The sequence below is a fragment of the Enhydra lutris genome, unplaced genomic scaffold, assembly GCF_002288905.1.
Source record: "Enhydra lutris kenyoni isolate GAN:26980312 unplaced genomic scaffold, ASM228890v2 scaffoldscaffold79, whole genome shotgun sequence".
Classification (NCBI taxonomy): Eukaryota; Metazoa; Chordata; class Mammalia; order Carnivora; family Mustelidae; genus Enhydra; species Enhydra lutris.
This window is the reverse complement of record NW_019154163.1, coordinates 5,512,934-5,540,887: the sequence shown is the minus strand read 5'-3', so window position 1 is coordinate 5,540,887 and position 27,954 is coordinate 5,512,934. Positions and strand designations below refer to the sequence as shown.

The 27,954-nt window shown below is 35.3% G+C and overlaps 1 protein-coding gene across 5 annotated transcripts in view; it reads right to left on the bottom strand.

Moving 5' to 3' along the window:
* LOC111160945 (ATRX, chromatin remodeler) overlaps positions 1–27,954 on the bottom strand; it is a 298,603-nt gene that overhangs the window by 192,403 nt on the left and 78,246 nt on the right. The window contains exons 3-10 of one of the 5 annotated variants that reach the window (XM_022524347.1): positions 24,429–24,484; positions 23,288–23,340; positions 21,929–22,053; positions 19,175–19,288; positions 13,051–13,160; positions 10,933–11,000; positions 9,584–10,638; positions 7,553–9,496 (exon numbers count right to left, since the gene is read on the bottom strand). In XM_022524347.1, coding sequence (XP_022380055.1) covers positions 7,553–9,496; positions 9,584–10,638; positions 10,933–11,000; positions 13,051–13,160; positions 19,175–19,288; positions 21,929–22,053; positions 23,288–23,340; positions 24,429–24,484 — 3,525 coding nt within the window. Of the gene's footprint in view, positions 1–7,552; positions 10,639–10,932; positions 11,001–13,050; positions 13,161–19,174; positions 19,289–21,928; positions 22,054–23,287; positions 23,341–24,428; positions 24,485–27,954 lie in introns of all 5 variants that reach the window. The other 4 variants (XM_022524346.1, XM_022524345.1, XM_022524348.1 and 1 more) reach the window with 4 other exon arrangements.

The window sequence follows — 27,954 nt, the reverse complement described above, 5'->3', positions numbered from 1 at the left end:
AACTGTGCCCCAGCAGCAGGGTGAGGGCAGACATCTAGTCTGATGGCAGGCTCAGGCTACCAACAAAAACTTCTCAGGAGGGGCACCTGGGTGGCTCAGTGGGTCATGAAGCCTCTGCCTTCGGTTCAGGTCATGATCCCGGGGTCCTGGGATTGAGCCCTGCATCAAGCTTTCTGCTCAGCGGGGAGCCTGCTTCCTTCCTCTCTCTCTGCCTGCTTCTCTGCCTACTTGTGATCTCTGTCAAATAAATAAATAAAATCTTTAAGAACAAACCAAAACAAAACTTCTCAGGAGACAATGTGGGGAGAACACCCTGTAGTTCTGAGCTACCACATTTCTGATAAATGGCTGGTGTGACTCAACTCAAGCCCAAAGCAAACATCAGACTGGCCCATAACAACACAGGGACCAAACCCTGCCCACAAGAGGCAAACGGAGCCATTGCAGATGACTAGAATGAAGGCAAACGAGGCTCAGCCATAAAATTAGGGTACAACAACACCCAAAGGAGACAGTCCAGAAGTGTCACATGTCAAGGACACCGCACTGTAGGGCACTACAGGACCTGCTCTTCATAAGACCACTATTTACAAGAGCACATGGCTAACATGTAGAAAAAGACACAGAGAACTGGACAATATGAGGAGAAGAAGGAATATGTCCCAACTGAAAGAACATGACAAAATCACAGCAAGAGAACTAAACAAAACAGAGATAAGTAATATGCCTAAAGGAGAATTTAAAGTAATGGTCATAAAGATACTCACCAGAATTGAGAAAAGAGTGGAGAACCTCACTGAGATACTCAACAAAGAGAGAGAAAACAACAAAGAGGTAGAAAACAAAACCAATAAGAGATGAAGAACTCAGTAACTAAAATTGAATATATACTAGAGGGAATAAATAGTACAATAGAGGAAGTAGAAGAATGGACCAGTGACCTACAAGACAGAGTAAAAGAAAGCAATCAAGATGAACAGAAGGGAGAAAGAAAATAATAAAAAATGAAAATATACTTAAGGAACTCAGTAACACAATCAAGCATGGTAACAGACACATTATAAGGACCCCAGAAAGACCTGAGGAAGAAAAAGGGGCAGAAATTTACTTGAAGAAATAATAGATGAAAACTTCCCAAATCTGGGGAAGGAAACATATATCCAGATTCAGAAGTCACAAAGAGGGGCGCCTGGGTGGCTCAGTGGGTTAAAGCCTCTGCCTGCGACTCAGGTCACGATCCCAGGGTCCTGGAATCAAGCCCCGCATCGGGCTCTCTGCTCAGCGGGGAGCCTGCTTCCTCCTCTTTCTCTCTGCCTGCCTCTCCGCCTACTTGTGATCTGTCAAATAAATAAATAAAATCTTAAAAAAAAATTTTTAAAAAAAGGCACAAAGAAACCCCAATAAAATCAACCCCAAAAAAGTCCATACCAAGACATATAATAATTAAAATAGGAAAATGTAGTGACAAAGAGGGATTTTAAAAGCAACAGGAGAAAAGAAAACAGGTACAAGCAAGGGAAAACTCCATAAAGATAAAAGCATATTTTTTCAGAACAAACTTTGCAGGCCAGAAGAGACTGACATGATACATTCAAAGTAGTGAAGGAAAACAAAACTGTAACCAAGAATACTCTCTCCAGCAAGACAATCATTCAGAACAGAAAGAAAGATAAAGAGTTCCCCAGACAAATAAAGTTAAAGGAATTCATCACAACTAAACCAGCTGTAGAAGAAATATTAAAGGGGATTCTCTGAGTGGAAAAGTAAGACAGCAATTAGGAGTAAGAAAAGTAGGTAGCACTAAAGCAGTAAAATTAAGTAAATACCAATAAAAATCAGTTAAAGATTTACAAAATACAAGGAAATAAAGTATATATCTAAAACACGGAGGGGAGGGGGTAAAAATTTAGTACATTCAAACTTAAGCAACCATTAACTTAATATAGACTGCTACATACAGAAAATGTTTTATATAAAACTAATGACAACCACAAATCAGAAACAACTAATATGTAAAAAAATAAAGAGAAAGGAATCTAAGCATATACTAATAAAGCCAGCAATCACAGAAGAGAGTCAGAGAAGAAAGGAACAGACAAAAACTACAAAAACAAACATAAAACAAGTAGCAAAATGGCAATACATGCCTACCAATAATTACTTTGAATGTAATTGGACTAACTGCTCCAATCAAAAAACGAGTGACTGAATAGATAAGAAAGCAAGACCTACCTGTATGATACCAGTAAGAAACTCACTTCTGACATAAAGACATAAAGTAAAGGGATGGAAAAATATTTAGCATGCAAACAGATGTAAAAAGAAAGCCAGGTAGCAATACATGTAATGGAAAAAACAGACTTTTAAAAGACTGTAACAAGAGACAAGGAAGGATAAAATATAATCATAAGTAGTACAACCCAGAAAGATAACAACCATAAACCCATTTATGAACCCAACACTGGAACACCCAAAAATATAAACAGCTAATAACAAAAAAAGTAATCAACAGTAACATAATAATAGCAGAGGACTTTAACTCCCCACTTACATCATTCAAACTGAAATCAACATGAAAACAGTAGCTTTGAAGGGCATACTGGACCACATCGATCTAACATATAGTCAGAACATTCCATTCTAAAAGAGAACATAATCTTTTGCACGTGCACATGGAACATTCTCCAGACTAGATCACGTTAGGCCACGAAACAAATTTTAACAAATTCAAAAAGATCAAAGTCATACCATCCATCTTTTCCAACCACAATGCTATGAAACTAGAAATCAACCACAAGAAAAAATCTGGAAGAACACAAATACACAGAGGTTAAATACACACTACTAAACAATGAATGTGTCAACCAAGATATCAAAGAGGAAATCAAAAAATGCAAGGAGACAAATGAAAATGAAACCATAATGCTCCAAAATCTTTGGCATGCAGCAGAAGCCATTCTGAGAGAGAACTCTGTAACAATACAAGCCTCCCTTAAGAAGAAAAAAACTCAAATAGACAACATAACCTTACACCTAAAGAAACTACAAAAAGAACAAATGAAACTCAAAACCTGTGGGAGGAAGAAATATTAAAGTTCAGAGCATAAACAAAATTCAAACTAAAAAAAAAAAAAACAAAAAAAACAATGGATCAATGAAACCAGAAGTTGGTTCTTTGAAAAGACCAACAAAACTGTTAAACTGTTATCCAGACACATCAAAAAAATAAGACAGGACCCATACAAAATAAAAAATATGCTAACAAATTGAACAAAATAGAAGAAATGGATAAATTTCTTGAAACATAACCTCCCAAAACTTCTTCGCAAAGAAATTTAACATTTGAACAGACTGCCAACAGTGAAACTGAATCATTAATCAAAAAACTCCCATAAAACAGAAGTTCAGAACCACATGCCTTCACAGGTGAATTCTACTAAATATTTTAAGAAGTTAAAACCTAATTCTTCTCAAATTATTAAAAAAATGGAAGACAAATGAAAGCTTCCAAATTTACTCTACAAGGCCAGCATTACCCTGATACAAAAGCCAGATAAAGATATTCCTAAAAAAGAACTACAAGTCATATCTCTGAAGAACACAGATGCAAAAATCCTCCACAAAATATTAGCAAACAGGGGGCACCTGGGTGGCTCAGTGGGATAAAGCCTCCATCTTCGGCTCAGGTCATGATCCCAGGGTCCTGGGATCCAGCCCCGCATCCTGCTCTATGCTCAGCGGGGAGCCTGCTTCCCCTCCTCTCTGCCTGCCTCTCTGCCTACTTGTGATCTCTGTCTGTCAAATGAATGAATGAATAAATAAATAAATCTTTTTTTAAAATGTTAGCAAACAGAATCCAACACTACATTGAAAAAAATCACTCACACAATCAGGTAGGATTTATTCCTGGGCTGCAAGGGTGATTCAATATTTGCAAATCAACCAATGTGATACCTCATGTCAATAAGAGAAAGGCTAAGAAACATACGTTCATTTCAATAGATGCAAAAAAGCATCTGACAAAGTATAAAATCCATTCATGATCAAAACTCTCAACAAAGCAGGTTTAGAAGGAACATACCACAATACAATAATGGCCATATGTGAAAAACTCACAGCTAACATCATACTCCACATTCACCATGGAGTTGACTGAGAGCTTTTCCCCTAACATCATAAATAAGACAAAGATGTCCACTCAAACCACTTTTATTCAACATAGTACTGGCAGTCCTAACCACAGGCATCAAAAAACAAAAACAAATAAAAAGTATCCAAACTGGTAAGGAAGAACTAAAACTTTCATTACCTGTGGATGACATGAAACCGAAGGTAGAAAACCACCAAAAAACTACTAGAATTGATGGATGAATTCAGTAAGGCCACGTGATACAAATCAATGTACAGAAAACCACTGCATTTCTACACACTAATAATGATATACAAATGTCATTAATAATGAATTACAAATTCAGAAACTGTCCCATTGACAACTGCACCAAAAATAACAAAATACCTAGGAATAAAGTTAACCAAGGAGGTGAAAGAACTATACTTTGAAAACAATAAAACACTAATGAAAGAAATTGAAGTTGATACAAACAAATGGATAGATTTTCATGCTCATGGACTTGGAGAACACACACTGTTAAAACATCCCTACTTCTCAAAGCAATCCACAGATTTAATGGAATCCTTATCAAAATATCAACACCATTTTTCACAGAACGGGAACAAATAATCTTAACATTTGTATGGAACCACAAATAGCCAAAGCAATATCAAAAAAGAAGAGCAAATCTTAGAAGTATCACAATCCCAGATTTCAAGATATACTACAAAGCTGTAGTAATCAAAACAGTATGGTACTGGCACACTAACAGACACACAGATCAACAGAACAGGATAGAAAGCCCAGAATTAAATTCAACACTATATGGTCAATTAATTTTCAACAAAATTAATTTTTTTCAACAGAAGCAAGAATATGCAATAGGAAAAAGTCTCTTCAACAAATGGTGTTCAGAAAACTGGACAGCAACATGCAAAATAATGAAATGGGACCACTTTCTTATACCATAGACAAAAATAAATTCATAATGGATTAAAGACCTAAATGTGAAACCTGAAACCATAAAAATCCTAGGAGAGAGCACAGGCAGTAATTTCTCTGACATCGACCATATCAGCATTTTTTCTAGATATGTCTTCTGAAGGCAAGGGAAACAAAAGCAAAATTAAACCATTGGGACCACATCAAAATAAAATGCTTCTGCACAGCAAAGGAAACAATCAACAAAACTAAAAGACAACCTACAGAGAGAGTAGGAGAAGATACTTGCAAACAATATAGCCAATAAAGGGCTAGTATCCAAAATATATAAAAGACTTATACAACTCAACACCAAAAAACTTCACAAATAATCCAATTAAAAATGGGCAAAAGTCATCAACAGATGTTCTTCCAAAGAAGACATAAAGCTGGCCAACAGACACATGAAAAGATGTTCAAGACATTGGGGAGGGTGTGTGCTATGGTGAGTGCTGTGAAGTGTGTAAACCGGGCGATTCACAGACCTGTACCCCTGGGGATAAAAATATATGTTTATAAAAAATAAAATTAAAAAAAAAAAGATGTTCAACATCACTCATCTTCAGGGAAATGCAAATCAAAACCAGAATGAGATATCACCTGACACCTATCAGAATGGCTGAAATCAAAGACACAAGAAATAAGTTTTTTGGTGAGGACGTAGAGAAAAGGCAATCTGTTGGTGGGAATGCAAACTGGTGCAGCCACTGTGGAACACAGTATGAACATTCCTAAAAAATGTTAAAACAAAATTACTATATGAGCCAGTAATTCCACTAGTATTTACCCAAAGAAGAGAAAAAGAACACTAACTCATGAAGATATAAACATCCCTATAAAGTTTATTGCAGCATTATTTACAATAGCCAAATTATAGAAACAACTCAAATGCCCAATGATAGATGGAGAAAGATGTGGTATATAACTCTACAATGGAATATTACTCAGCCACAAAAAAGAAAGAAATCTTACTGTCTGCAACAACATGGATGGATCATGAGTATAATGCTAAATAAGTCAAAGAAAGACAAATACCTAATGTTTCACTCATATGTAGAATTTAAGAAACAAAACAAATGAACAAAGAAAAAAGACAAACACAAAATAACAGGCTCTTAAATACAGAGAACAAACGGATGGTTACCAAAGGGGAAGGAGGGGATGGGTGAAATAGGGGAAGGGGATTAAGAGTACACTTATCATGACGAGCACAGTAATGTATAGAGTTGCTGAGTCACTATATTATACACCTGAAACTAATATAACACTGTATGTTACACGTACTAGAATTAAAATTTAAAGAAATAAAGTAAATAAATAAATAAGCAAGCAAGCAAGCAGCTGTGAGTTGTAATATAAATAAATAAATTTTTAGAATGAATGAAGGAATAAGTTTAACATGTCCCTAGTTAACTGACAGGTTTACTAACTTAAATAAAAACACAATGCAAGTGACATATGCACATGTATTATGAACTGATTTTTAAGAACTACAACAGTAATAAAAATTATTTTATAACTCTTTTTTGTGGGGGGGGTACACTGACTGTTTGACCCATATCCTAACTGTCCTAGTTCTCTATCTCCTCAGGGTAAGGTAATTCATCTACTTTTTGGATTTTTCTTTTATTTTGTTACTGTTATAGACAGAAACATCTGTTCACGTGATTAGAAAAAATTGACAAGGAGCAGCAGTGGGTTTGATGATGTAAATTTAAAATTTTCAGGGGCACCTGGGTGGGTTAAAGCCTCTGCCTTCAGCTCGGGTCGTGATCCCAGGGTCCCAGGATTCCTGGGATCGAGCCCCGCATCAGGCTCTCTCTCTGCCTGCCTCTCTGCCTACTTGTGATCTTTGTCTGTCAAATAAATAAATAAAATTTAAAAAAATAAAAATAAAATGAAATTTTCAGAATATTTCACCAGACACATAGTTAGTCTGTCCAATTTAAAAAGTCATATATACAGGGGTGCCTGGCTGGCTCAGATGGAAAACCATGATCTTGATCTCAGGGTTCTGAGTTCTAGCCCCACACTGGGTACAGAAGTTACAGAAAGTCATATGCATGGCAAGGCAGTTAAAACTTCCACACACTATGTTATACCAGCACAAAGCACACATCTCCATTACATAAATATATACCTACTAAACTACCGGCACACATCTCATTTTCCTTCATAAACTATTTATTACTCCAGAAAAAGCACTAAACATTGGTAAAGAAATTCTGTCAGGTACCCAACAAACCTGGTATATCTGACACAGAATACTAAAAATATCTGGAATACCTTCCAATGATGGCATAAAAATAAATGAAGGCTTTTTAGTACATCTTTAAAGAATTTTAAAGAGCCTTTTCCTAAGCAGTAACCTTGCATATGATTGGCTTCAGGGAAAATTAAACCATGTAGTTATTCAAGACAGTAAAAGCATAAATTATGAATTAATTTATTTTTGCATACCTGATGATTGGCAAAATCCAGTATGTGAAGACAGCACTAAATTTTCAGTCACAGGCTTAATTTTCTGCTCATCACTGCTCCCCTCACCTACAGAATTCTGATCATCATCTCCTATATCAGAAGAAGATGATGATGTAATGTCAGCTTGCTTCCTTTTAGTGCTTGTTCTTAAGGAGTTTCTCATTTTCTCCTTGACACCACCTGTCTTCTTTTTCACTGAAGTTCTCTGTTTCTTCAGCTTTTTATTGTCTTCAGAACTTTCCTCACCATCAGAAGATGATGAGCCACTATGTACTTCCTTGGTATTTCTCTTTGAATTTAAATTTCTTCTTTCCCTCAGTTCTATTCTTTTCAGTCTCTTATCAGAAGAATCACAACCATCTTCTTTCATGGAATATTTCTCAGTATCAGATGACGAACAATCCTGTCTCTTCCTCGAACTCTTTTCAGGCAAGTTGCATCTTTTCTTCACTCTACTGGATGCCCCGTTCTTATTCCTTTTGTCTTCTGAAGAATCACAACTATCTCTTTTTCCCTGTAATTTCTCAGTATGATCAGATATTTCATCCTTCTTTTTAGAAGTTTTATCTTTTATTTTCTTACTTTTCTTGTCCCCATAAGTTGTGTCATTCTTATTTTGTTTTATGCCTTTAGGAATATGAGAAATTTCTTCTCCCTCGGGTAACTTCTCAGTGCTATCAGATGATGATTCATACTGTTGTTCGATCTTAATTACATTTTTCTTCAAGTCTGTAGTTTTCTTTTCTTTTACTCCAATTCCCTTTTTGCTCTGCTTTTTGTCATCTTCAGAGGATTCATCACTCTGCTCTTTCTTTGGGAAATTCTCAGCAATGTCAGATATGCCAGCCTGTACTTTCTTACACGATTTGGTTTTCAAATGCTTACTCTTTTCTTTAGTTTCAGCAAACTTTTTGTCTTCTGGAGAATTAAAACTCTCCTCTTTCCCTGAAGGCAGCTTATCAGCACCATCAGAATAAACACCTAACTGTTGCTTCTTAGAAATTCGATCTCTTAAGTCCATGTTGGTGACGTCTTTATCCACTGTGCCTTCTGCTGGAGTGAAATTCTCTCTCTCATGTTTCCTTTCAGCATCATCAGATGATCCTTCTTGTGCGGTCTTCAAATTTTTCTGCCCTTGATTATCCATTCCTTTTTTTCTGTGTTTTTCATCTTCAGAAGAATCATAATCTTCTTTATTTGGAACTCTTTTTTTGATTGTTTTGGCAGCCCCAATTTTACTCATACTCTTTATCTCTTTTTCTAATTCTGAGTCATAATTGGAAGATTCAGACTGGTTTTGTCGTTTCTTTTTAGAAATTATAGACCTCTTAGCTGATTTGCCTTTTTTAATATCATAATCTGAACCAGAAGTAGAACTTTTTCGTTTCCTTTTTCCTTTATCATCTTTCCCTGTTTGAGTCTTTAAATCATACAAAGTCTTCTCATGATTTGTATGAGTTTCATTGATATCAGTATCTGAAGAAGAACTGTGATTCATCCTGGATACCTCTTTGAGGATTGCTAACATTTCATCAGAATCTGAATTCTGATCCACAATCTCCGACTGCTTAGATTTAGGCAATTTATTAGGTTTGGGATTATCTATAGCACTGTCAGAAGAATTCCGCTTATCCTTTTTTCTCATTGGAACTGATAGTTTTTGTTTCTCCTTAACTGTTTCATTACTTTCTTCATCTGAATTAGATGTTGCAGGATTGGTTTCTGTCTGTCGCCTCAAGGGAGTAGTCTTTACACGTGGAGATCTTCGAAGATCAGATTCTTCTGAAAGTAATGGAACTTCACTTTCAAACAAATGCTCACTATCATTCTTTTCCTGTCCAACTCCACAGCTCTCTGGCTTGGGGTTCAGACCAGAACTTTTACAGCCATCTTTATCTTGTGGTACTTCCTGACAATCAGCACCTTTAATTGGAGAATTAGAAAGGGAAACAGGGGTGAGTTTAACATATAATTCTTTTGTTACTTTAGCAGTAGTTTTTGACTTAATACCTCCTCTGTTGTCTTTTGAAGTAATATTTAATTTTACAGAAGAACTTTCCAGTTCTTGGTCAGTTCCACTACTGCCATCTCCCTGATTATCAGCAGAACTCTGAACTTCCATAGCTGTCTCAAGATTTTCAAAAATGTCTTCTGGAACTGAGGAAGGAACAGAAACAATATCCATGTCTAAATCTTCAGAAGTGTTAGCAGGTTCATACTGAGGTTCTTCTTTTTTATCAGATTTCTTATGTTCACCAGTGGCATTTTTATTTGCTCTTTGTTCCTGTACTGCAATATTCTGATCCATGTGCTCACTATCCACCTGCTTTCTTGCCAGTTTAGCTTCTGATTTTGAAATATCTTTTTTCTCTAAAGCACAGGGTTTTTCTCCTTTTCGTACTTTTGTTTCAGACTTAGCATCTATGACCTTATGCTCTTTGGTATTTTTCTCTTTGTTTCCAGCATCCAAAGCTCGAATCTCTGAATTCAACTCTTCTTCTAATGCAAGATGAGCTTTCTTGATATCAGCTAACACAGATTTAAAAGCCTTAAGCTGGCGTAACTTTATAGCAGAACTGGTTTCTGAATTATCTGCCGCCTGCTTCAAAAACTTAACGTAACTGGAGTTCATGTTAGATGTGGTCTCAATCAGTTTTTTTGCCTTCTTAATCATCTCTTTGGGCACAATTAGTGCTGAATAAGAGTAGGTTACTGAACCAGAACATGAATCATCTAATTTCTTTTCTTCTCCATTACAATTGGAACTATTTTTCTTTGGAGAAAATCTGGGTGTGTGGTCATATACTTTATTACTCTTTTCATTGTCAACTTTTATCTTCTTCTTATTTTGTTGCAACAACTGTTCTAAATTTTCAAATACGCTATTACATGCAGTGACCAAGTCCAACAAAGGTTCTGGGTGACAAATGTAGCAATACCACTGGTTGTTTTCATCCATTATTGCAGAGAGCTCCTTTCGACCAAGGTTGCGCAGAATGCATTTCTTGCAGAAGGCATTATGGCAAAAGTCACAACAAATCAAGTTTCCACCTTCTGCACACCACCTGAAATTAAAAGATGAAAATATTATTCCAAAGTGAAACTCACTCTAAATTTTTTTCATTATTAAAGCAATTTAAATTTTCCTGCCAGGAATTCTAATAGTAATTTGGGTCATCTGCTTATTCTTTATTGGAAACTTAAACATAAACCTAAGGTTTTGTAGAAAAGAATAACCTTCCATTAAAGACATCAATGATGATACAACAAAAAAATGGATCTAGTAACATACTATGTAAGAATTTCCCCCAAAAAAGTAGACAATACTGAATTTATGTTCATCTTGATTTATTACCTACCTACATTGCTCATCCATTCCATCAGAGTCACGGCTAATATCATCACTCATGTAATATTTAAAGCAATTCTATTAAAAGAAAAGGGGAAGGGGAAATTTTATATTCAAAATGCATAATATTCATAAAGGACAAAAACTTTATTTTCAAGTCATTAAAAAAAGTAGAGGGAAAGTGTGTGTATTTGTGTGTTTGTTTTAGAAAACCAAAGCAAAATCACTCACTACCCAATACTAGTACTTTCCAGACACAGAAATACCTCAATAAATTAATTCCTTGAAATAGATTTCCATATCATCAAGTACCACTCTACTTTATATAATGTTTGTAAAAGATTTTGGCAAATCATGATTCTAATTTCATATGATGAACTACTAAACCTCTACATAAAGATGTATCAGATGCTGCTACTTCAGGTATTTAGTAACCTTCATTTATAAACATCTGCTTTGTGTACGGCTAAGCAACATTATCCTACATTAAGTTTCCTTCTCTTTAAATCTCAAAACATTATACACAACTGGAAGTATTACACCCAATTTGAGAGAAAAGGCTAATACGTAAGTAAATCTCCTCAAGTCATACAATTAGGTAACAGGCAAAGCTGGTACTCAAATTCAAGTCTGACTGACTTTAAATTAATTTTCACTAAGCCTGGAGAAAGGGAAGGTTCCCTGCCCAGTGATGAAAAGTACCAATTAATAAAATGGGCTAGGCTCAACAGACTAGGCCTTGAAAAAAAAATTATATATTTTAGAAAAGAGAAAGGAAATGCACATTAAAAATCCAGCCATATGAGGGTGCCTGGGTGGCTCAGTGGGTTAAGCCGCTGCCTTCGGCTCGGGTCGTGGTCTCAGGGTCCTGGGATCGAGTCCCGCATCGGGCTCTCTGCTCAGCAGGGAGCCTGCTTCCCTTCCTCTCTCTCTGCCTGCCTCTCTGTCTACTTGTGATCTCTGTCTGTCAGATAAATAAATAAAAATCTTAAAAAAAAATTCAGCCATATGAAATTCAACTATCCCATTTTAAAACTAGAAGCTACAACATGTCCCCCTAAATAGGCTCATGGTTGAACTGAATTCAAGCAATGGAGAAACACAAATTGCTAAAAGAAAAAGTAAATTCAGTCTACTTAAGTAGGTCTATATCAAAAACTCATACAATGAAATACTTAGAGGGGCGCCTGGGTGGTTCAGTCAGTAAAGCATATGCCTTCAGCTCAGGTTGTGATCTTGGGGTCCTGGGACAAGCCCCACATTTGGCTCTCTGCTCAGCAGGGAGTCTGTCTGTCTCTCTCTCTCTCTCTCTCTCTGATCCTCTGCCCCACTTGTGCTCTCTCACTCTCAAATAACTAAATAAAATCTTGAAAAAAAAAAAAAAGACCTAGAACTGGATCCCTGAGGAAAATCTGGTCTGCTTCTGCATTTCAAGGAAGCATTTTGTTGGAAAACAAACTAACCCAGAATTAATCTTAGCAGTAATGAATTAGGGAAATCATAACTTTGATATTATAGATATTTAAAATTAACTCCAAGGTATGACTAATAAAAGAGTACACACAGACTGTTAAAACCATCTATAACACATATGAAGTGTTTTTAATTCTATCATCACCAACTTATGTCAAAACCCTGTCCCACATGGAGAGTTGAGATTTGGGTAACCAGAATACACGAGAGGGAAGGTTATAAAACATACATCTGCGCACACGTATACTCTTTAGATTTGCCAACACACCATGCTCTGCTTCACTTACCAGCCTTTGAATACCATGTTGCCTCTGCTTAGAATATGCTGAGCCAATCCCACTCCATCAGGCTAATCCTATTTATAGCTCAGATATCAGCTTATAGCATCTCCATTATAAAGCCCCCCAACCCAACTCCAGAGTACACAGGATTCCTGTATGTTCCCACATTACACAGTAATTCCCCGATCATGGCACTTACTGGGCTTTTTGTAATGTCTGTTCTCCCCATTACAACATAAGCCCTCCAAAGGCAGAGACCAGGCCCATCCTCTTCATCACTATGCACCAAAAGTCTGACACTGTAAACCAAATATCTAACACACAGTAAACATACAAATATTTGTGGAATAAATTATAAATAGATCATTACATACCTTACAAATAAGTACTTGCAGTGAAGGATGTCTGTAAATGGAATCTTTTTGAAAATGATTGACCTGTTGTCCACAAGCTGTGCAGCTCACAATCCCATGAAGCCCATCTTCTAGGAGAAAGGAGTGACCATTATTCAGACATACACACACACACACACACACACACACACACACACACACATAAAAAAAGATATTTACTTTAGTCAGCATTTTGCAATTTTCATATTGGAAATTAAATACTTCATAATCCTTAGAAAAGTGACATTTTGGACACAAAAGGCTAATAATTTTACGGACTTACTAAAAACATGACAACCTTGGAAAACTCCAGAACTATAAATCCTAATCTGTTTGCTTTTACAGATGCAAATCTTATTTCTCAATATGATAAAACATGAAGAGACTCCGTAAGAGAAGTTCTAAAAATAGGGGTCAAGAACTCTTTTTCATTTTACTATTGCTTTGCAAATAAATTAATTATCAGTTCTTAAAGAATGGGGAAGCAAGTGACATATGTGGAATAGTCTTGCATCCTTATACTTAAAAATTAGGTATCCTCAAAATGAAAATGTCTACACAGACTCTTCCAATATAGTACATGAAAACCTGGTAATTTTAAATTACCAATTTCTTACCTTAGATTTATTTCAATACTATCTATAATTCCCATTAACCTGTCTATCTCGCTATCCACTATGTATCAGCACTGTCTACTATTTCCAATTAAGGACAAATAAGACTTGTAGGTATATCTATATATGTTGACAGCAAAACCTGAGGATGACTTGGAGGAGGGGGAAGGCAGAGCCCCATTCCACAGTGTCTGCAGGAAAACAGACTAAAGATAACCCAATGCAACAAAGAGGAAACCTCTCCTGCCTCACTTTCATCCCTAGTTCTGCTTAGGGCAGTGCTTCACAATCTGAGCTGAGCATCAGAATCATCTGAAGAAACTTTTTAAAAGCAGAGACAGTCATTCTCACCCCTAAACCACTGAATAAGAATCTCCTAGACTTTTTTCTTCTAGTTTTAACAGATGATTCTGATGTGCAACCAAGATCTTGACAGAAGATGACAGATTATGATTCCAAACAGGCCAATGAAAATGCCTGCATTCACAAATAAAAAGAAGATAATTAAAATAATAACCTATATCCCTAAATAAAAAAACAAAACAATACATACATTTCCCACCTCTCAATTTTCTATTTTGTTTTTTTCTTCCTCTTTAGGTCCAAATCACCATGGACCGGAACATCACAAATATTCTTATTTGCAGAAGTTAAGAAAGTTTAACCAAGTTTTAAGGGTACCATCATACTTTTCCAGACAATATAGAGAATTTGAAGACTCATATGTAAGTTGCTAATATTTAAATCATACTGTCCTATGTTAGTGTTTGACTTTGAGTGCTCATATACTCTGTATTTGTTTTAACGAAAACAAATACAGTGTGTTTCATTTCAAATAATGACTGCATTAAGATATACTAATGAAAGAGAATATGAATGTTCATCCAATGTTAACATAATAAATATTAAGCATCTCCTATATGTTTTTGTACATATGTCACCCAAAAATTAAAACTAAGTGATCCTTTGGAGAATTCTCCCACATGTGCACAAAGAACCGTATATATGATATTCACTGCAGCACTAAACAGGAAATTAGAAAACTTCAAAAACAAAAAATTGGAAATAATTTCCATCTGGGAAATGGACAGTGGTTTATTCACATAACAAAATTCTATAGAGCAGTGGAAAATAAAAAACCAGATGTATATTCACTGAGATGGACACACTTCAAAAGCAATGCTGAATGTGAAATGTTGCAAAAGGATATACACAAGATACTACTTTATATATTTTAAGTGAAAAATAAATGCTTTATGAATAAACATGAACAGGAAAAATATAAAAACATATATGAAGATAATATACACACATGCATACAAACTTCAAAATAATCATCATGGCGGGGAGGGGGCGGAAATGGAGGAGTAAGACTGAACCAGTATTTCATTTAAGTGAGATGTAAAGCCAACACTGAATAATGGTGCAATGTTACTTCATGTACTTGTTTCTATATGTAAATGCTTCACATTTTTACTTTTAGCTATGAAATACATTAAGGATTATAATATAATGTGTAAATGGAAAAGAGGCATTTTCATTTCTGAGCTCAACGCATTTTAATAGGTTTAAAGAGAACAAAACTCTATAAAACATTAATGATAAAAACTGAAGATGATACAAAGAAATGGAGACATTCCATGCTAATGGATTAGAAGAACAAATATTGTTAAAATGTCTAAAATTACTCAAAACAATCTACATATTTAATGCAATCCCTATCAAAACACCATGGTATAGCACTTTTCACAGAACTAGAAAAAACAATCCTAAAATTTGCATGGAACCACAAAAGACCCCAAACAGCCAAAGCAACCTTGAAAATGAAAAACAAAGCTAAAGGTATCACAATTTCAGACTTAAATTATTTACAAAGCTGAAGTAATCAAAACAGTATAGTACTGGCACAAAACCAGACATACAGATCAATAGAACAGAACACAAAACCCAGAAATAAGCCCATAATTATATGGTCAATCTCTGACAAAGCAAGAAAAGACTATCCAGTGGGAAAAAGAGAGTCTCTTCAACAAACGGTGCTGGGAAAACTTGATAGCTACATGTAAAAGAATGAAAATGAACTACTTTCTTTCACCATATACAAAAATAAACTCAAAATGGATTAAACACCTATATGTGAGATCTGAAACTATAAAAATCTTAGAAGAGGGAAACCTGGTTGGCTCCATCAGCAGAGCGTGCAACTCACGATCTCAAGGTTTTAAGTTTGAGTCCCACATTGGGTGTACAGATTACTTAAAAAATTAAAAAAAAATCCTAACTGGGTTTTATATGCAACCAATGAATGTACTATATGTTGGCTAATTGATATGAAATTTTTAAAAATCCTAGAAGAAAGCAAAGGCAGGGATGTCCCTGATATCCACCATCATAACACTTTTCTAGATATGTCTCCTGAGGCAAAGGAAATAAAAGAAAAATAAACTCTTGGGATTACATCAAAATAAAAGGCTTCTGCACAGTGAAGGAAACAATCAACAAAACTAAAAGGCAACCTTTTAGAATGGGAGAAGATATCTGCAAATGTTATCTAAGAAAGGGTTAGTATCCAAAACATAAAAAGAACTTATAAATCCCAACACCCAAAAAATGAATAATCCAATTAAAAAATGGGCAGAGAACATGAACAGATATTTCTCCAAAGAAGACATCCAGGCAGCCAACAGACACATGAAAAGATGCTCAACATCACTCATTATCAGGGAAATGCAAATCATAAATACAATGAGATATCAACCCACACCTGTCAGAATGGCTAAAATCAAAAACACAAGAAAAACAAGTGTTGACAAAGACGTGGAAAAAAAGGAACCCTCTTCATTATTGGTGGGAATGTCAACTGGTGCACCCATTCTGGAAAACAATATGAAGGTTCCTCAAAAAGTTAAAAATGGAACTATCCTACAATCCAGTAATTCAATTACTGGGTATTTACCCCCAAAATACAAAAACACTAATTCAAAGGGACACATGCACATATTTAGAGAAGCAGTATTTACAACAGCCGAATTATGTAAGCAGCCAAAGTATCCATTGACAGATGAATGGATAAAGAAGATATGGTATATATACACAATGGAATATTATTCAGCCATTAAAAAAAAGAATGAAATCTTGCCATTTGCAATGACATGGCTAGAACTAGAGAGTGTAATGCTAAGGAAAATAAATCTGAGAAAAACAAATACCATATGATTTCACTAATATGTGGAATTTAAGGGAGAAAAAGGAGCACAAGAAAAAAAGAGAGAAAGATAAGCCAAGAAACAGACTCTTAGCTATAGCAAACAAAACTAATGGTTACCAGAGGGAAGGTGGGTATGGGGATGGATAAAATAGGCAATGGGGATTAAGAAGTACTGTCACGATAAGTACCGTGCGATGTATGGAATTATTGAATCACTACGCTGTACACCTAAAACTAATATAACACAGTATGCTAAATATACTGGAATTTAAAATAAAAGAAAATTATTGTGCCAGGTAGAAAAATTAGGTGTAAAATATACTTTCTAACAAACTGCGGAAAAGGTTGTCAGTAGGCTATGGTGTTTTTTAAAAAGTGGCTCCTAAAATGGTGGATAAAACTATACCTTTAATTTTGTTTCAAATCAATACAAGATTATACAGAGTTTACCTTCTTGACAGTTTCCTAAGCTAGGCTTTAATTATAGAACTTTCTTAGGAAGCTTGAATATTAACTAGCAACTCAGTACCTCAGATCACTGGTTTATTCATACACGTGTACATAAGCAAACAGTTAAATTCCCTGTATAATTTCTGACAGTTTAAAGATATAGCAAATCATTAAGACAAAAATTAACATGAGAGATTTAGGTATATAGTATATATAGGTCTATAAACATACATTTCATTAAGCATAATATAAACATTCTTATACAGAACACTCAATAAAATGTTCCAAATGTATCAGCTTAGACCAAACACCAGCAGCATAGTGAAATGGCACTAAGAATGCACTCCCCATTGGTGGGGAGTGTATGCTGTGGTGAGTGCTGTGAAGTGTGTAAACCTGGCTATTCAAAGACCTGTACCCCTGGGGCTAAAAATACATTATATGTTTATTAAAAATTTAAAAAAAAAAGAATGCATTCCCCAACAACTGTGCTTTTTTCATTCTCCTTTTGGGCCCTTATACACATTCTAGACACTGAACAAGAGTGCCTCCCCAAAGACCCCACTTAGATACTAATTTTGATACAATGCAGTGCACTTAGTTATCTATTCTCCAGACTCTTGCTACTGATCCCTACAGTCACCTTCAACTTGCTGATTCTCTTTCTTTTAACAAAACTATTCAGCTTTGGCGAGCTCTGCTGCTGCAATGGCCGTTTCCCTACTATGAACTACATTCTCCATAAATCTTCCCTATGCTTGAAAGGAGCAGAACGCCCCCTTGTGGACAACAGACTAAACATTTCTTTGATTTTCTCCAACAACCTAATGAGTTATTTAATCCAAAAATATATATAATACAGATATATTTTACTAATTCCATCAAAATAAGCATATAGCACTGAAATAAAAATGTGCACAAAATTTCACCAATATAAGTACTATGCTATAATTTCACAAGTAACATGATAAATATTAAAGACAGGCTTCCATTACACTTCTACTTAGAAATTTAGTGTCATGTTCTATTTTTTAGAGATTTGTTCCTTTTACAGTCATGGATTATGGCTCTGTAAATCTGCCCAAAAAATATACAGGCACTATTTAAAAATCACACACAAATGGGAAACATACCCCACTGCCATAAATTTCTAAATGAGTCCTCCTTATGCTAACTTTCTACAGATGATTAGTCAACATGGTGTGTGTATAAGTGGGGGTAGACAGACAAAAGAAGAGACGGCTCAGACAGCTGGAAGGAAGGTTACTAGCTCTAGCTCCCTTCTCCTTCCTACTCATTTCTACATTATTATCCTTACATCAGTTGATCTCCAACTTGAATATACAAAAGAACAAAATGGGGCTCATTCTTGACATCATCCCCCAAAATTCTAATTTGTTAGTGGAGTTAAGGGACTTGCATTTTTAATAAGCACCCCAAATAATACTAACACACAGGTAACTCTGTGATACAATGTATTACATATATATATATGTAATAGGCCACAGGCAAGATTTTGTCCAAATCTGAAACTCTTTCCGGGTGAAAGGGAACACATGGTATTTTGGCGTATAGGCATTACAGAACTAATATTCAAGAAGGAAATGCTAAGCTTCTTGAGATAACTTTATAGCCACTGAAGGCAAAGGTATTTTGATAAATGTTTAACCTTTTCTGCTTCAGAGCTCAGAGAGAAACAGAAGTTATTTTTAAGTAGTGCTTTTAATAAACAACGGGCAGAAAAGTGGAGGTATTTTTAATAAGCACATCAGATTTTCCAATATGGTCATAAACAGCAATTTAAACTCATGTTTTCATTTCCACTTGTATTTACCTCCGCGTTTTTTGAGATTTTCAGTTTTCATTTTACTTCTGCTTCTAAATTCAGGCCCTTTAAAATCATCTTTGTCTTCATTCAGCACTGGCTCTGGTTGTACAATCACTGTACCTAGAATGATTTCATTTAAAAAACCATTACACATATTAAATGTGCAAATGAAGTACAAGACTTCAGTTCAGATAAAGCCAACATTGCTGGTACATAATTTTGTTCTTTCAAGCTTTCAATACTTGTGTAAGGACCTCTTCAAAACTAAATAAAACAGGGAAATAGTAAAAGGGCCAGGTGTCAGCAATAAGATTACTTGTTGGAATATAATTAATAAAAAATAGGGTGGGGATCTTATGAACTGATTATAACAGAAATGTGTGAATAAAGTAGAAAGCCTCAGCCCAGTTCTGAATTTTTAGTGCCTATCACAAAAACTGTTTTGAGTATGAACACCCATGCTAAGCTCCAAAAAAGTTTATAAAATAGAAGGACCAGAAGGAAAATTTTAAAAAGACATCCTATTCTTCTCATAATCCAAATCACAAACTCAGAAAAAGATTTGTAAGGGGTTTTTTTTTATATTGTTTTGGGGGAGGACAGTGGGAGGCAATGTGAGAAGTTAATTCTGCTATTATTGCTATACCTATTCTGAGGCATTTCCCAACTAGTATGTCAAATTTTTAGTACCCTGAAAAGTCCTTAAAGAGTCTTAAAACAGAAGATTGCCTTAAGGTATTTAAGCTCAACTGTTCTAACAATAAACTGTAGAATGAGATCAACTATTGGTCTCTATGGAATATTTTATAAAGAAGGTACTTCTTAGTATAAAACATGTGATCTGAGAAGATAGGTTGTTAATTTAAGTTTTCTTTATAATCTCTCAAGAGCAAATAAAGCAGGAGCATAGTAAAAAGGGTCCAGGTCTCACATTTACCTACATTGCTGGGCTTGGTAATTGGGCATTATTGGCAACATTTAAGAAATTAAAACCCGGGACTTGTCAGGGGCAGTATCCCTGAAACATGGGCCTATGTTATTCAGCACACAGATTTTGGCAAGGTACAACAACTAGTAATATGTATTTCTGAGTCTCTGGAAAAAAGAAAGGGAAAGCAGGCATAGAGGAATGAGTTTTTACAAACTGGTGAATTTAAATAATCTACACACCAAAAAAACCTTCATTTACAACAACCATTTCACATACATACTCTCAGAGAAGCCATAGCATTTGAAAAAGCTCAAGATTTATAATTAATGAAAAAACAGAATTATTTCTGAAGATTCTTCTCTAAATGGAAGCAAAGTAGTAGAGTGGAGAAAGCACTCACTAGCTTTGGATTCAAGCGGACCCAGTTTCTCAATTTAAAGCTTGAAAAAGTTCCTTGAGCTCTGAATCTGTTCTTTTATTTCTACAAGTAGAAACAGTAACTATCTTACAATACTGGTTTGAGGATTAAATGAGTTAGTTCTATAAGTCTGGTACCTATACACACTCAATATAGCATTATAATAATCATCATCACCCAAATTCTACCTTATGAAATGGGTCTATTTTTGGTTTGGTGGGAGAGAATTATGATTAATTCAGGTTAGAAACATACCATACTTTCTGCCACAGTACCATTGAAAGAATGAATTTAACTCCTATTTCTTAGCTCACCCAGTAACCATCATAAGGACTCCCAGTGACAACCACTGAGAATGTAACAATCCAAAGTGAGTCACTGCCTGTGGGACTCACACTCCCTCAAGTCGTTGTTTCTGCCCTCGGCCACCAACCATGCATAAAATTGTCACAGTTGATTTGCAAAGACAAGTAAATGGTAGGCCCATCAATTTTCTTTGTTTCTACTTTCTCTTTCATTCCTTTTCCTCATTTCATATTTCATCTACTATAACTCCTAATTTGTCCTAGTCAAGTAATATCTTATGCTCCTTCCCATTTTCTTAACTTTCATAATCAAAAAATGTGTCGCAAAAATATAAATGTAGACAGAGAACAAAATTTAGTAAACACTGCTATCAATGATCTGCGAGGATAAATTTGAAAAATCTAACATACTTCCACATATTATTAATAAAGAAAAAATCTAAATCTTTGACTCTGAAACACCATGAAATTACCAAGACCTTTATCATTACTCTTATCATATATCATACTTCTCTCAGACTTGGGCTATGAAACATCCAAGATTTTTACTTGGCTTTTTTCCCCCAATCTAATTGAGGTTTTAAAGTTAGAACTGCAACAGTTGAAAGGCATGTGACAAGGTATTTTAAAGAGATAATTACAAGAAATACACCTAAATCTATCTTTTATAATTAACTTCAGCTTTCGGTCTTAGAGACTTTAAGAATGCTGTAAGATGAAACCAGATTTTTAAATGTTTTCTTCAAGTTTTAAGAATATTTGTGTGTTAACCTATAAAGAAAGCATATTTAAATTTGCTGAGCCAAAACTAAATATAAACATTTAAACTAACTTCCACATTCAAATACAATTTAGAAACCAAAATCTCTTTTCTAAAACCCAATGGAAAGAGAAAATAAGTTTTGCTCTTTTTCAAACCTGACTGCATATATTCTAATTTTTTAACCTCAGTAACACACATTTTCATTACCATTCTAATAATTTCCAGACAACCACTATTAAAATGCTAGCTCTGCTCCTTTACACAAGCTAACAATAATCAAGCCCCAATTTTATAATGACATTTAAAAATACACTTTAACATATGAAAAATCAATACACATTACCTTTTGGCAAGCTTTGCATAGTAATATCATTTTCTGAATTTTCATTAGAAGCATCTTCATTTACAGTTTCATCCAAAGGTTTTTCATCATCAGATTCAATATACTTTGTTACAATTGAAGGTTTCCTATGAAAGAATTAAGTCCATAGAATTATGGACATTTCTGACAGTTAGATTAATAACCAAAGAATGTGTTTAGATTGAATGGTGATTCTTAACCAGAGATACACATCAGACTCACCTACAGAAGCACACATCTCTGTACCATATTACCAAAAATTATGATTCAGTAGGTCTGGGGTAGGACCAGGGTATGTTCACTCTAAAAAAGCTACTGGGGGGAATCATAAAGGGATCTCTTCTTTAAGAATCATTATTTTAGGGCGCCTGGGTGGCTCAGTGGGTTAAAGCCTCTGCCTTCGACTCAGGTCATGATCCCCGGGTCCTGGGATCGAGGTCCACATCAGGCTGTCTGCTCAGCAGGGAGCCTGCTTTCCCCTCCTCTCTCTCTGCCTGCCTCTCTGCCTACTTGTGATCTCTGTCAAATAAATAAATAAAATCTTTTTTTAAAAAAAGAATCATTACTTTAGAGAATAAGTTAAAATAAAGCTGTGGTTATTAGGAGACATGCCCACTAGTAAGAAACAATGAATGCCCAGGGCACCTGGATGGCTCAGTCAATAGAGCCCCTGACTCTTGATCTCCAGGTTTTGAGTTCAAGCTCCACACTGGGTGTGGAGCCTTCTTAAACACACACACACACACACACACACACACCCCAAAACCCAACAACAAATGCCCAATAAACTGCAAACTTCTAATAAAATCAATACTCTGCAGTATATTATGCTTTATAGTATGATCAGAAGTATTTTCAGTCCTTATGTACAATTCATTTTGACAATTTCACACAGAAAAGTATTTTTACCACTCTTTGATCTCCTTATAACTTCCTCATAAGTGTAATGGCTACCCCTCCCCATCATCCTGGACAATTTACATAATCCTAAAAAACCCGTATTGCTTCATGAGGCATTCATTTCATTTTTCCTCTGTCCTTCTTTTGAGCACATATATGATCTAAAAGAAATGATCAACATATTGCAAGGACCACTACGGCATGATAAATCCTCCTTGGAAAATTCCATTAAAAATCAAAGTCAGAATGAATCAGTAAGTGTTAAAGTTAATTAATGGATACAAAAGAATTCATTATATTACACTGTCTAGTTTTTAATGGGTACATTTGTATTAAATACTTTAGTCAGAACAAGGGCACCTGAAGTTTCGAAAAGATTATTCTTCTTAGAAAAAGAAAATAAAACAATCTGAAAATGTTTTCCCTTCAATATCAACCAACCTTTTTGATCGTGATGATCCTGATGATTTGGATTTTTCTGAAGAGCTAGCTCCCTAAATGTGAGAAATAAATAAAAAAGTGAATACAACTCTCAAAGAACAACCCTACAATTAACTATTTCCTTATACCAAAATCTGTGATGTAGTTAACATAATGGGATATTACTTTTAAGTCTAAAAATTTTTTTAAAAGGAACTTCAAAAACTAATTATCATTTATTCTCAGGCTTCCTTGAGTTGAGATTAACTTCCTGGTTGTTCTTATTAAATTGTTTCTATTGAACTTTGTGTGTAGGTGAGGATATACTATTACACCATGATCTTGACCCAAGTCAACATCTGATTACAGAAGTAATCAGATCCCAATGGATCTAAAAAAAATGTGTCATTTTCTCTATCCTAACATATGGCACAAAGTACCTTCTACAATTTGCTTTGAGATACTAAATTTATCCTCATTTTGCCAATATAATCAATATATTTTTTTGGATTAAAATTTTTATACTAGGTAGCATAGGCCTGGGTATCATGAGTGAAGGATATCAGAATGGGTTCCTGTAATAATACTTAGGATACTCTAAATATCCAGTTTTGAGAGATGTCAGAACCATGGAATCATGCCCATAACAACCACCTTGAGCACCACTGCAATATAATAATGTTCAAATAATTATCTTGTTAGTAAATCTTCAGTTGTCTGACTTTAGGTATATTGCTAAAGTGAACCACACAATAATAAAAACAATGAACACCTTCTAAAAATAAACAACTACCCAAAATGAAGTATCATAATACTTCAGCATACAGTAAACTTCAACACATGCATGTACTAAACAGAAGCAATCTGGGGTGCATGGGTGGCGCAGTCGTTTGAGTGTCCAACTCTTGGTTTCAGCTCAGGTCATGATCTCAGGGTCATGAGACCGAGCCCTGTGTTGGGCTCCATGCTCAGCATGGAATCTGCTTGAGTCTCTCTCTCTCTCCCTCTCCCTCTGCCCCTCCCTGTTATGTGCTCGCTCGCTTGCTCTCTCTAAAATAAATAAATAAATCTTTTTAAAAAAACAGAATCAATCTGATAACATATACTCTAGTTGGTTATTAGCAATTAGTAAGTATCTTTAAATGCTTTTAATTAGTCTTACCTCTTCCTTGCTGTTTTCCATCATATCTGAGTTATTTCCAGAACCACTGACTTTTTCTTAAAAGAGAAGAAATAAAAACTTTATTTATCTCTTCAAAGCATTATCAAACAGAATACCAATACTACAACTCCATGAAGCCATTTTTCAATCTATGAAGTACAACAGTACTGGTACTATATTACTCACATTAAAATATTTCCAGAAGAATTTTCTCACCAGAACCACTCCCTTGACACACTAACTCCTTCTTTAAAAGCACTAAGTTTCTAGGGATGCCTGGGAGGCTCAGTCAGTTAAGAATCTGCCTTCAGCTCAGGTCATGATCCCAGGCTCCTAGGATGAGTTCTGCATCAGGCTCCTTGCTCAGCCGAGGACCCTGCTTCTCCCTCTGCCTGCCACTTCCCTTGCTTGTGCTCTCTCTGACAAATAAACAAATAAAATCCTTAAAAATAAATAAATAAAAATAAATTAAAACACTAAGTTTCCAGGGAGCCTGGGTGGCTCAGTCATTAAGCGACTACCTTTGGCTCAGGTCATGATCTCGCAGTCCTAGGATCGAGCCCCACATCGGACTCCTGGACTCCTTGCTCAGAGGGGAGCCAGCTTTTCCCTCTCCCTCTGCCCACTACTCCCCCTACTTGTGCTTGCTCTCTCTCCCTCTGTCAAATAAATAAAATCTTTTAAAAAAGAAGATTTTTTTTAAAAAGCACTAAGTTTCTAAAAATAGTAGTTTGGTGTCAAAACATTTCCTCTTGTAATCTTCTCAGTATTTTCTCTTAAAATTTAACCTCCATCTTTTACTAACAATATAATCATACTATTATTAAATTTTATATCCCTTCACCTAAGACACTGGAAAAATAACAGAAAACTAAACCTAAAGGAAGCAGAGGGAAAGAAATAATAAAGATTATAGCTAAATTTAATGAAACAGAATAGAAAAATCACCAAAACCGAAGTTAGTTCTTTGAAAAGATTAATGAAATTAAGCAACCGTAAGCTAGACCAAGAAAAAAGAGCTGAACTCAAATTACTAGAATCAGAAATTAAAAAGGGGACATTACAAGCTACCTTAAAGAAATAAACAGATTACAAAGGAATATCATGAATAACTGTATGCCAAAATATTAGAAAACAAAATATGGACAGATCCCTAAACACTCATAAACAAAACTGACTAAAGAATACACAATGTGAACTGACCTGTAACTGAAGAGACTGAATTAGTAATCAAAAACTACTCAGAAAAAAATCAAAGGTTCAGATGCCTTCACCACTGAAATATACCAAACATTCAAAAAAAATTCTTCAAAAACTCTTCCAATATAAAAAGGAGGGAGACCAGTATCATACCAAAACCAGTAAAGTTACCACAAAAAGAGAAATCTACAGAATACTATCACAAATATAGAAAGAAATGTCCTCAACAAAATACGAGCAAACTTCAACAGAATAAAAGACAAGTCCTTCTCCCACAGAGGGGGAGAAAATCTGCAAAAGACAAATCTCATAAGGGGCTATTATCTAAAGGATACAAAGAACTCAATAATAATAAACAACATGATTAGAAATGGGCAAAAGATCTGAAGATACCTTACCAAAGATACACAAGTGACAAGCATATGAAAAGATGCTCCACATCACATGTCATGATGGAATTGGAAATTAAAACAAGCAGATAGTACTATACAATCAATGGATAAATGCAGAACACTGACAACAACAAATGCTGGTGAGCAACACAAGTCTCATTCAATTGCTGTTAGGAAGGGAAAATGGTACAACCACTCTGGAAGACATTTGGGCAGTTTCTTACAAAATGAACCATTCTCTTACCATGTGATCCAGCAATCACACTCTTGATAATTACCCAAATAAAGTGAAAACTAAATCCACTCAAAACCTGCACACAGAGCTTATGAACACTTTTATTTTACATAAACACCCTTTTTATTTATGTAAAGATCTTTATAAGTAGCTTTATTCATAACCACCAAAACATGGAAACAACCAACATATCCTTCACAAGGTGAATAGGATAAATTAACCCTGGTACATCCAGACAATGGAGTAGTATTCATCACTTTAAAAAAAAAAAAAGAGATGGAGGAACCCTAAATGTTTATTACCAAGTGAAAGAACCCAATCTGAAAAGGCTACCTATTATGACATACTGGAAAAGGCAAAGCCATGGAAACTGTAAAAACATCAGTGATTGCCAGGAGTTTAAGGGGAAAGGAAGAATGGATAGATGGAACAGAGAATTTTAAGTGTAGTAAAACCAACCTGTATGATACTACAATGGTAGATCCATGTCATTACACATGTGTCAAAATCCTCAGAATGTATAACACCAAGAGTGAAAGCTAATGCAAACTTTGGGTTCTAGGTGATAATGGCTTGTCGGTGTAAGTTCATCAACTGTAAGAAATGTACAGCTGTGGTGTTGCCTGTTGACAGTGGGGTAAGCTATGCATGTGTGGGGAGGAAGATATAGGAAATCCTTGTACTTTTCATTCAATTTTTCTGTGAACATAAAACTGCTCTGGGGTGCCTGGGTGGTTCAGTTGGCTAACCACTGCCTTCGGCTCAGGTCATGATCCCAGAATTCTGGGATGGAGTCCCACATCCGGCTCCTTGCTCAGCAGGGAGACTGCTTCTCTGCCCCTCTCCTGGTTTGTGCATTCTCTCTCTCTCTCTTATTCTCTCTCTTAAATAAATAAATAAAATCTTGGAAATTTTTTAAAAAGTAAAACAGCTCTAAAAACTAAAAGCTATTTTAATAGACCCTAAAAAAAGGGAACATCCTCAACTATCTACAAAATACCCACCAGTTAACATCATACTAAAAGTGAAAGACTGAATCCTTTCTCCCCAGGATCGGAAACAAGAAAGGAAATCCACTCTTGCCACTTCTATTCAATATTGTAATGAAGATTCTAGCCAGAACAAGCAGTCAAGAGAAAGAAAAGGCATCAAGATTGAAAACAAAGAAGTAAAACTATCTCTCTTTGGAGATGACATTATCTTATATGTAGAAAATCTATGGAATCCACCAAAAAAACTATTAGAACTAGTAAAAGAGTACAGAGAGATTAAAAAATACAAGAATAAGGGACGCCTGGGTGGCTCAGTTGGTTAAGCAGCTGCCTTCGGCTCAGGTCATGATCCCAGCGTCCTGGGATCTAGTCCCACATCGGGCTCCTTGCTCGGCGGGGAGCCTGCTTCTCCCTCTGCCTGCCATTCTGTCTGCCTGTGCTCGCTCGCTCTCTCTCCCTCTCTGACAAATAAATAAAATCTAAAAAAAAAAAAAAATACAAGAATAATATAAAAAAAATCAACTGTATTTCTACTCACTTATAACGAATGACCTGAAAATAAAACAATCCAACAGTAAGATGGTAATAGTCCCCAAACTGATCTATCAATACAATGCAATCCCTGTCAGAATCCTAGCTGACTTTTTTCTAGAAATTGACAAGCTCATTCAAAAATCAGTATAGAATTAAAAACAGGAATAGCCAAA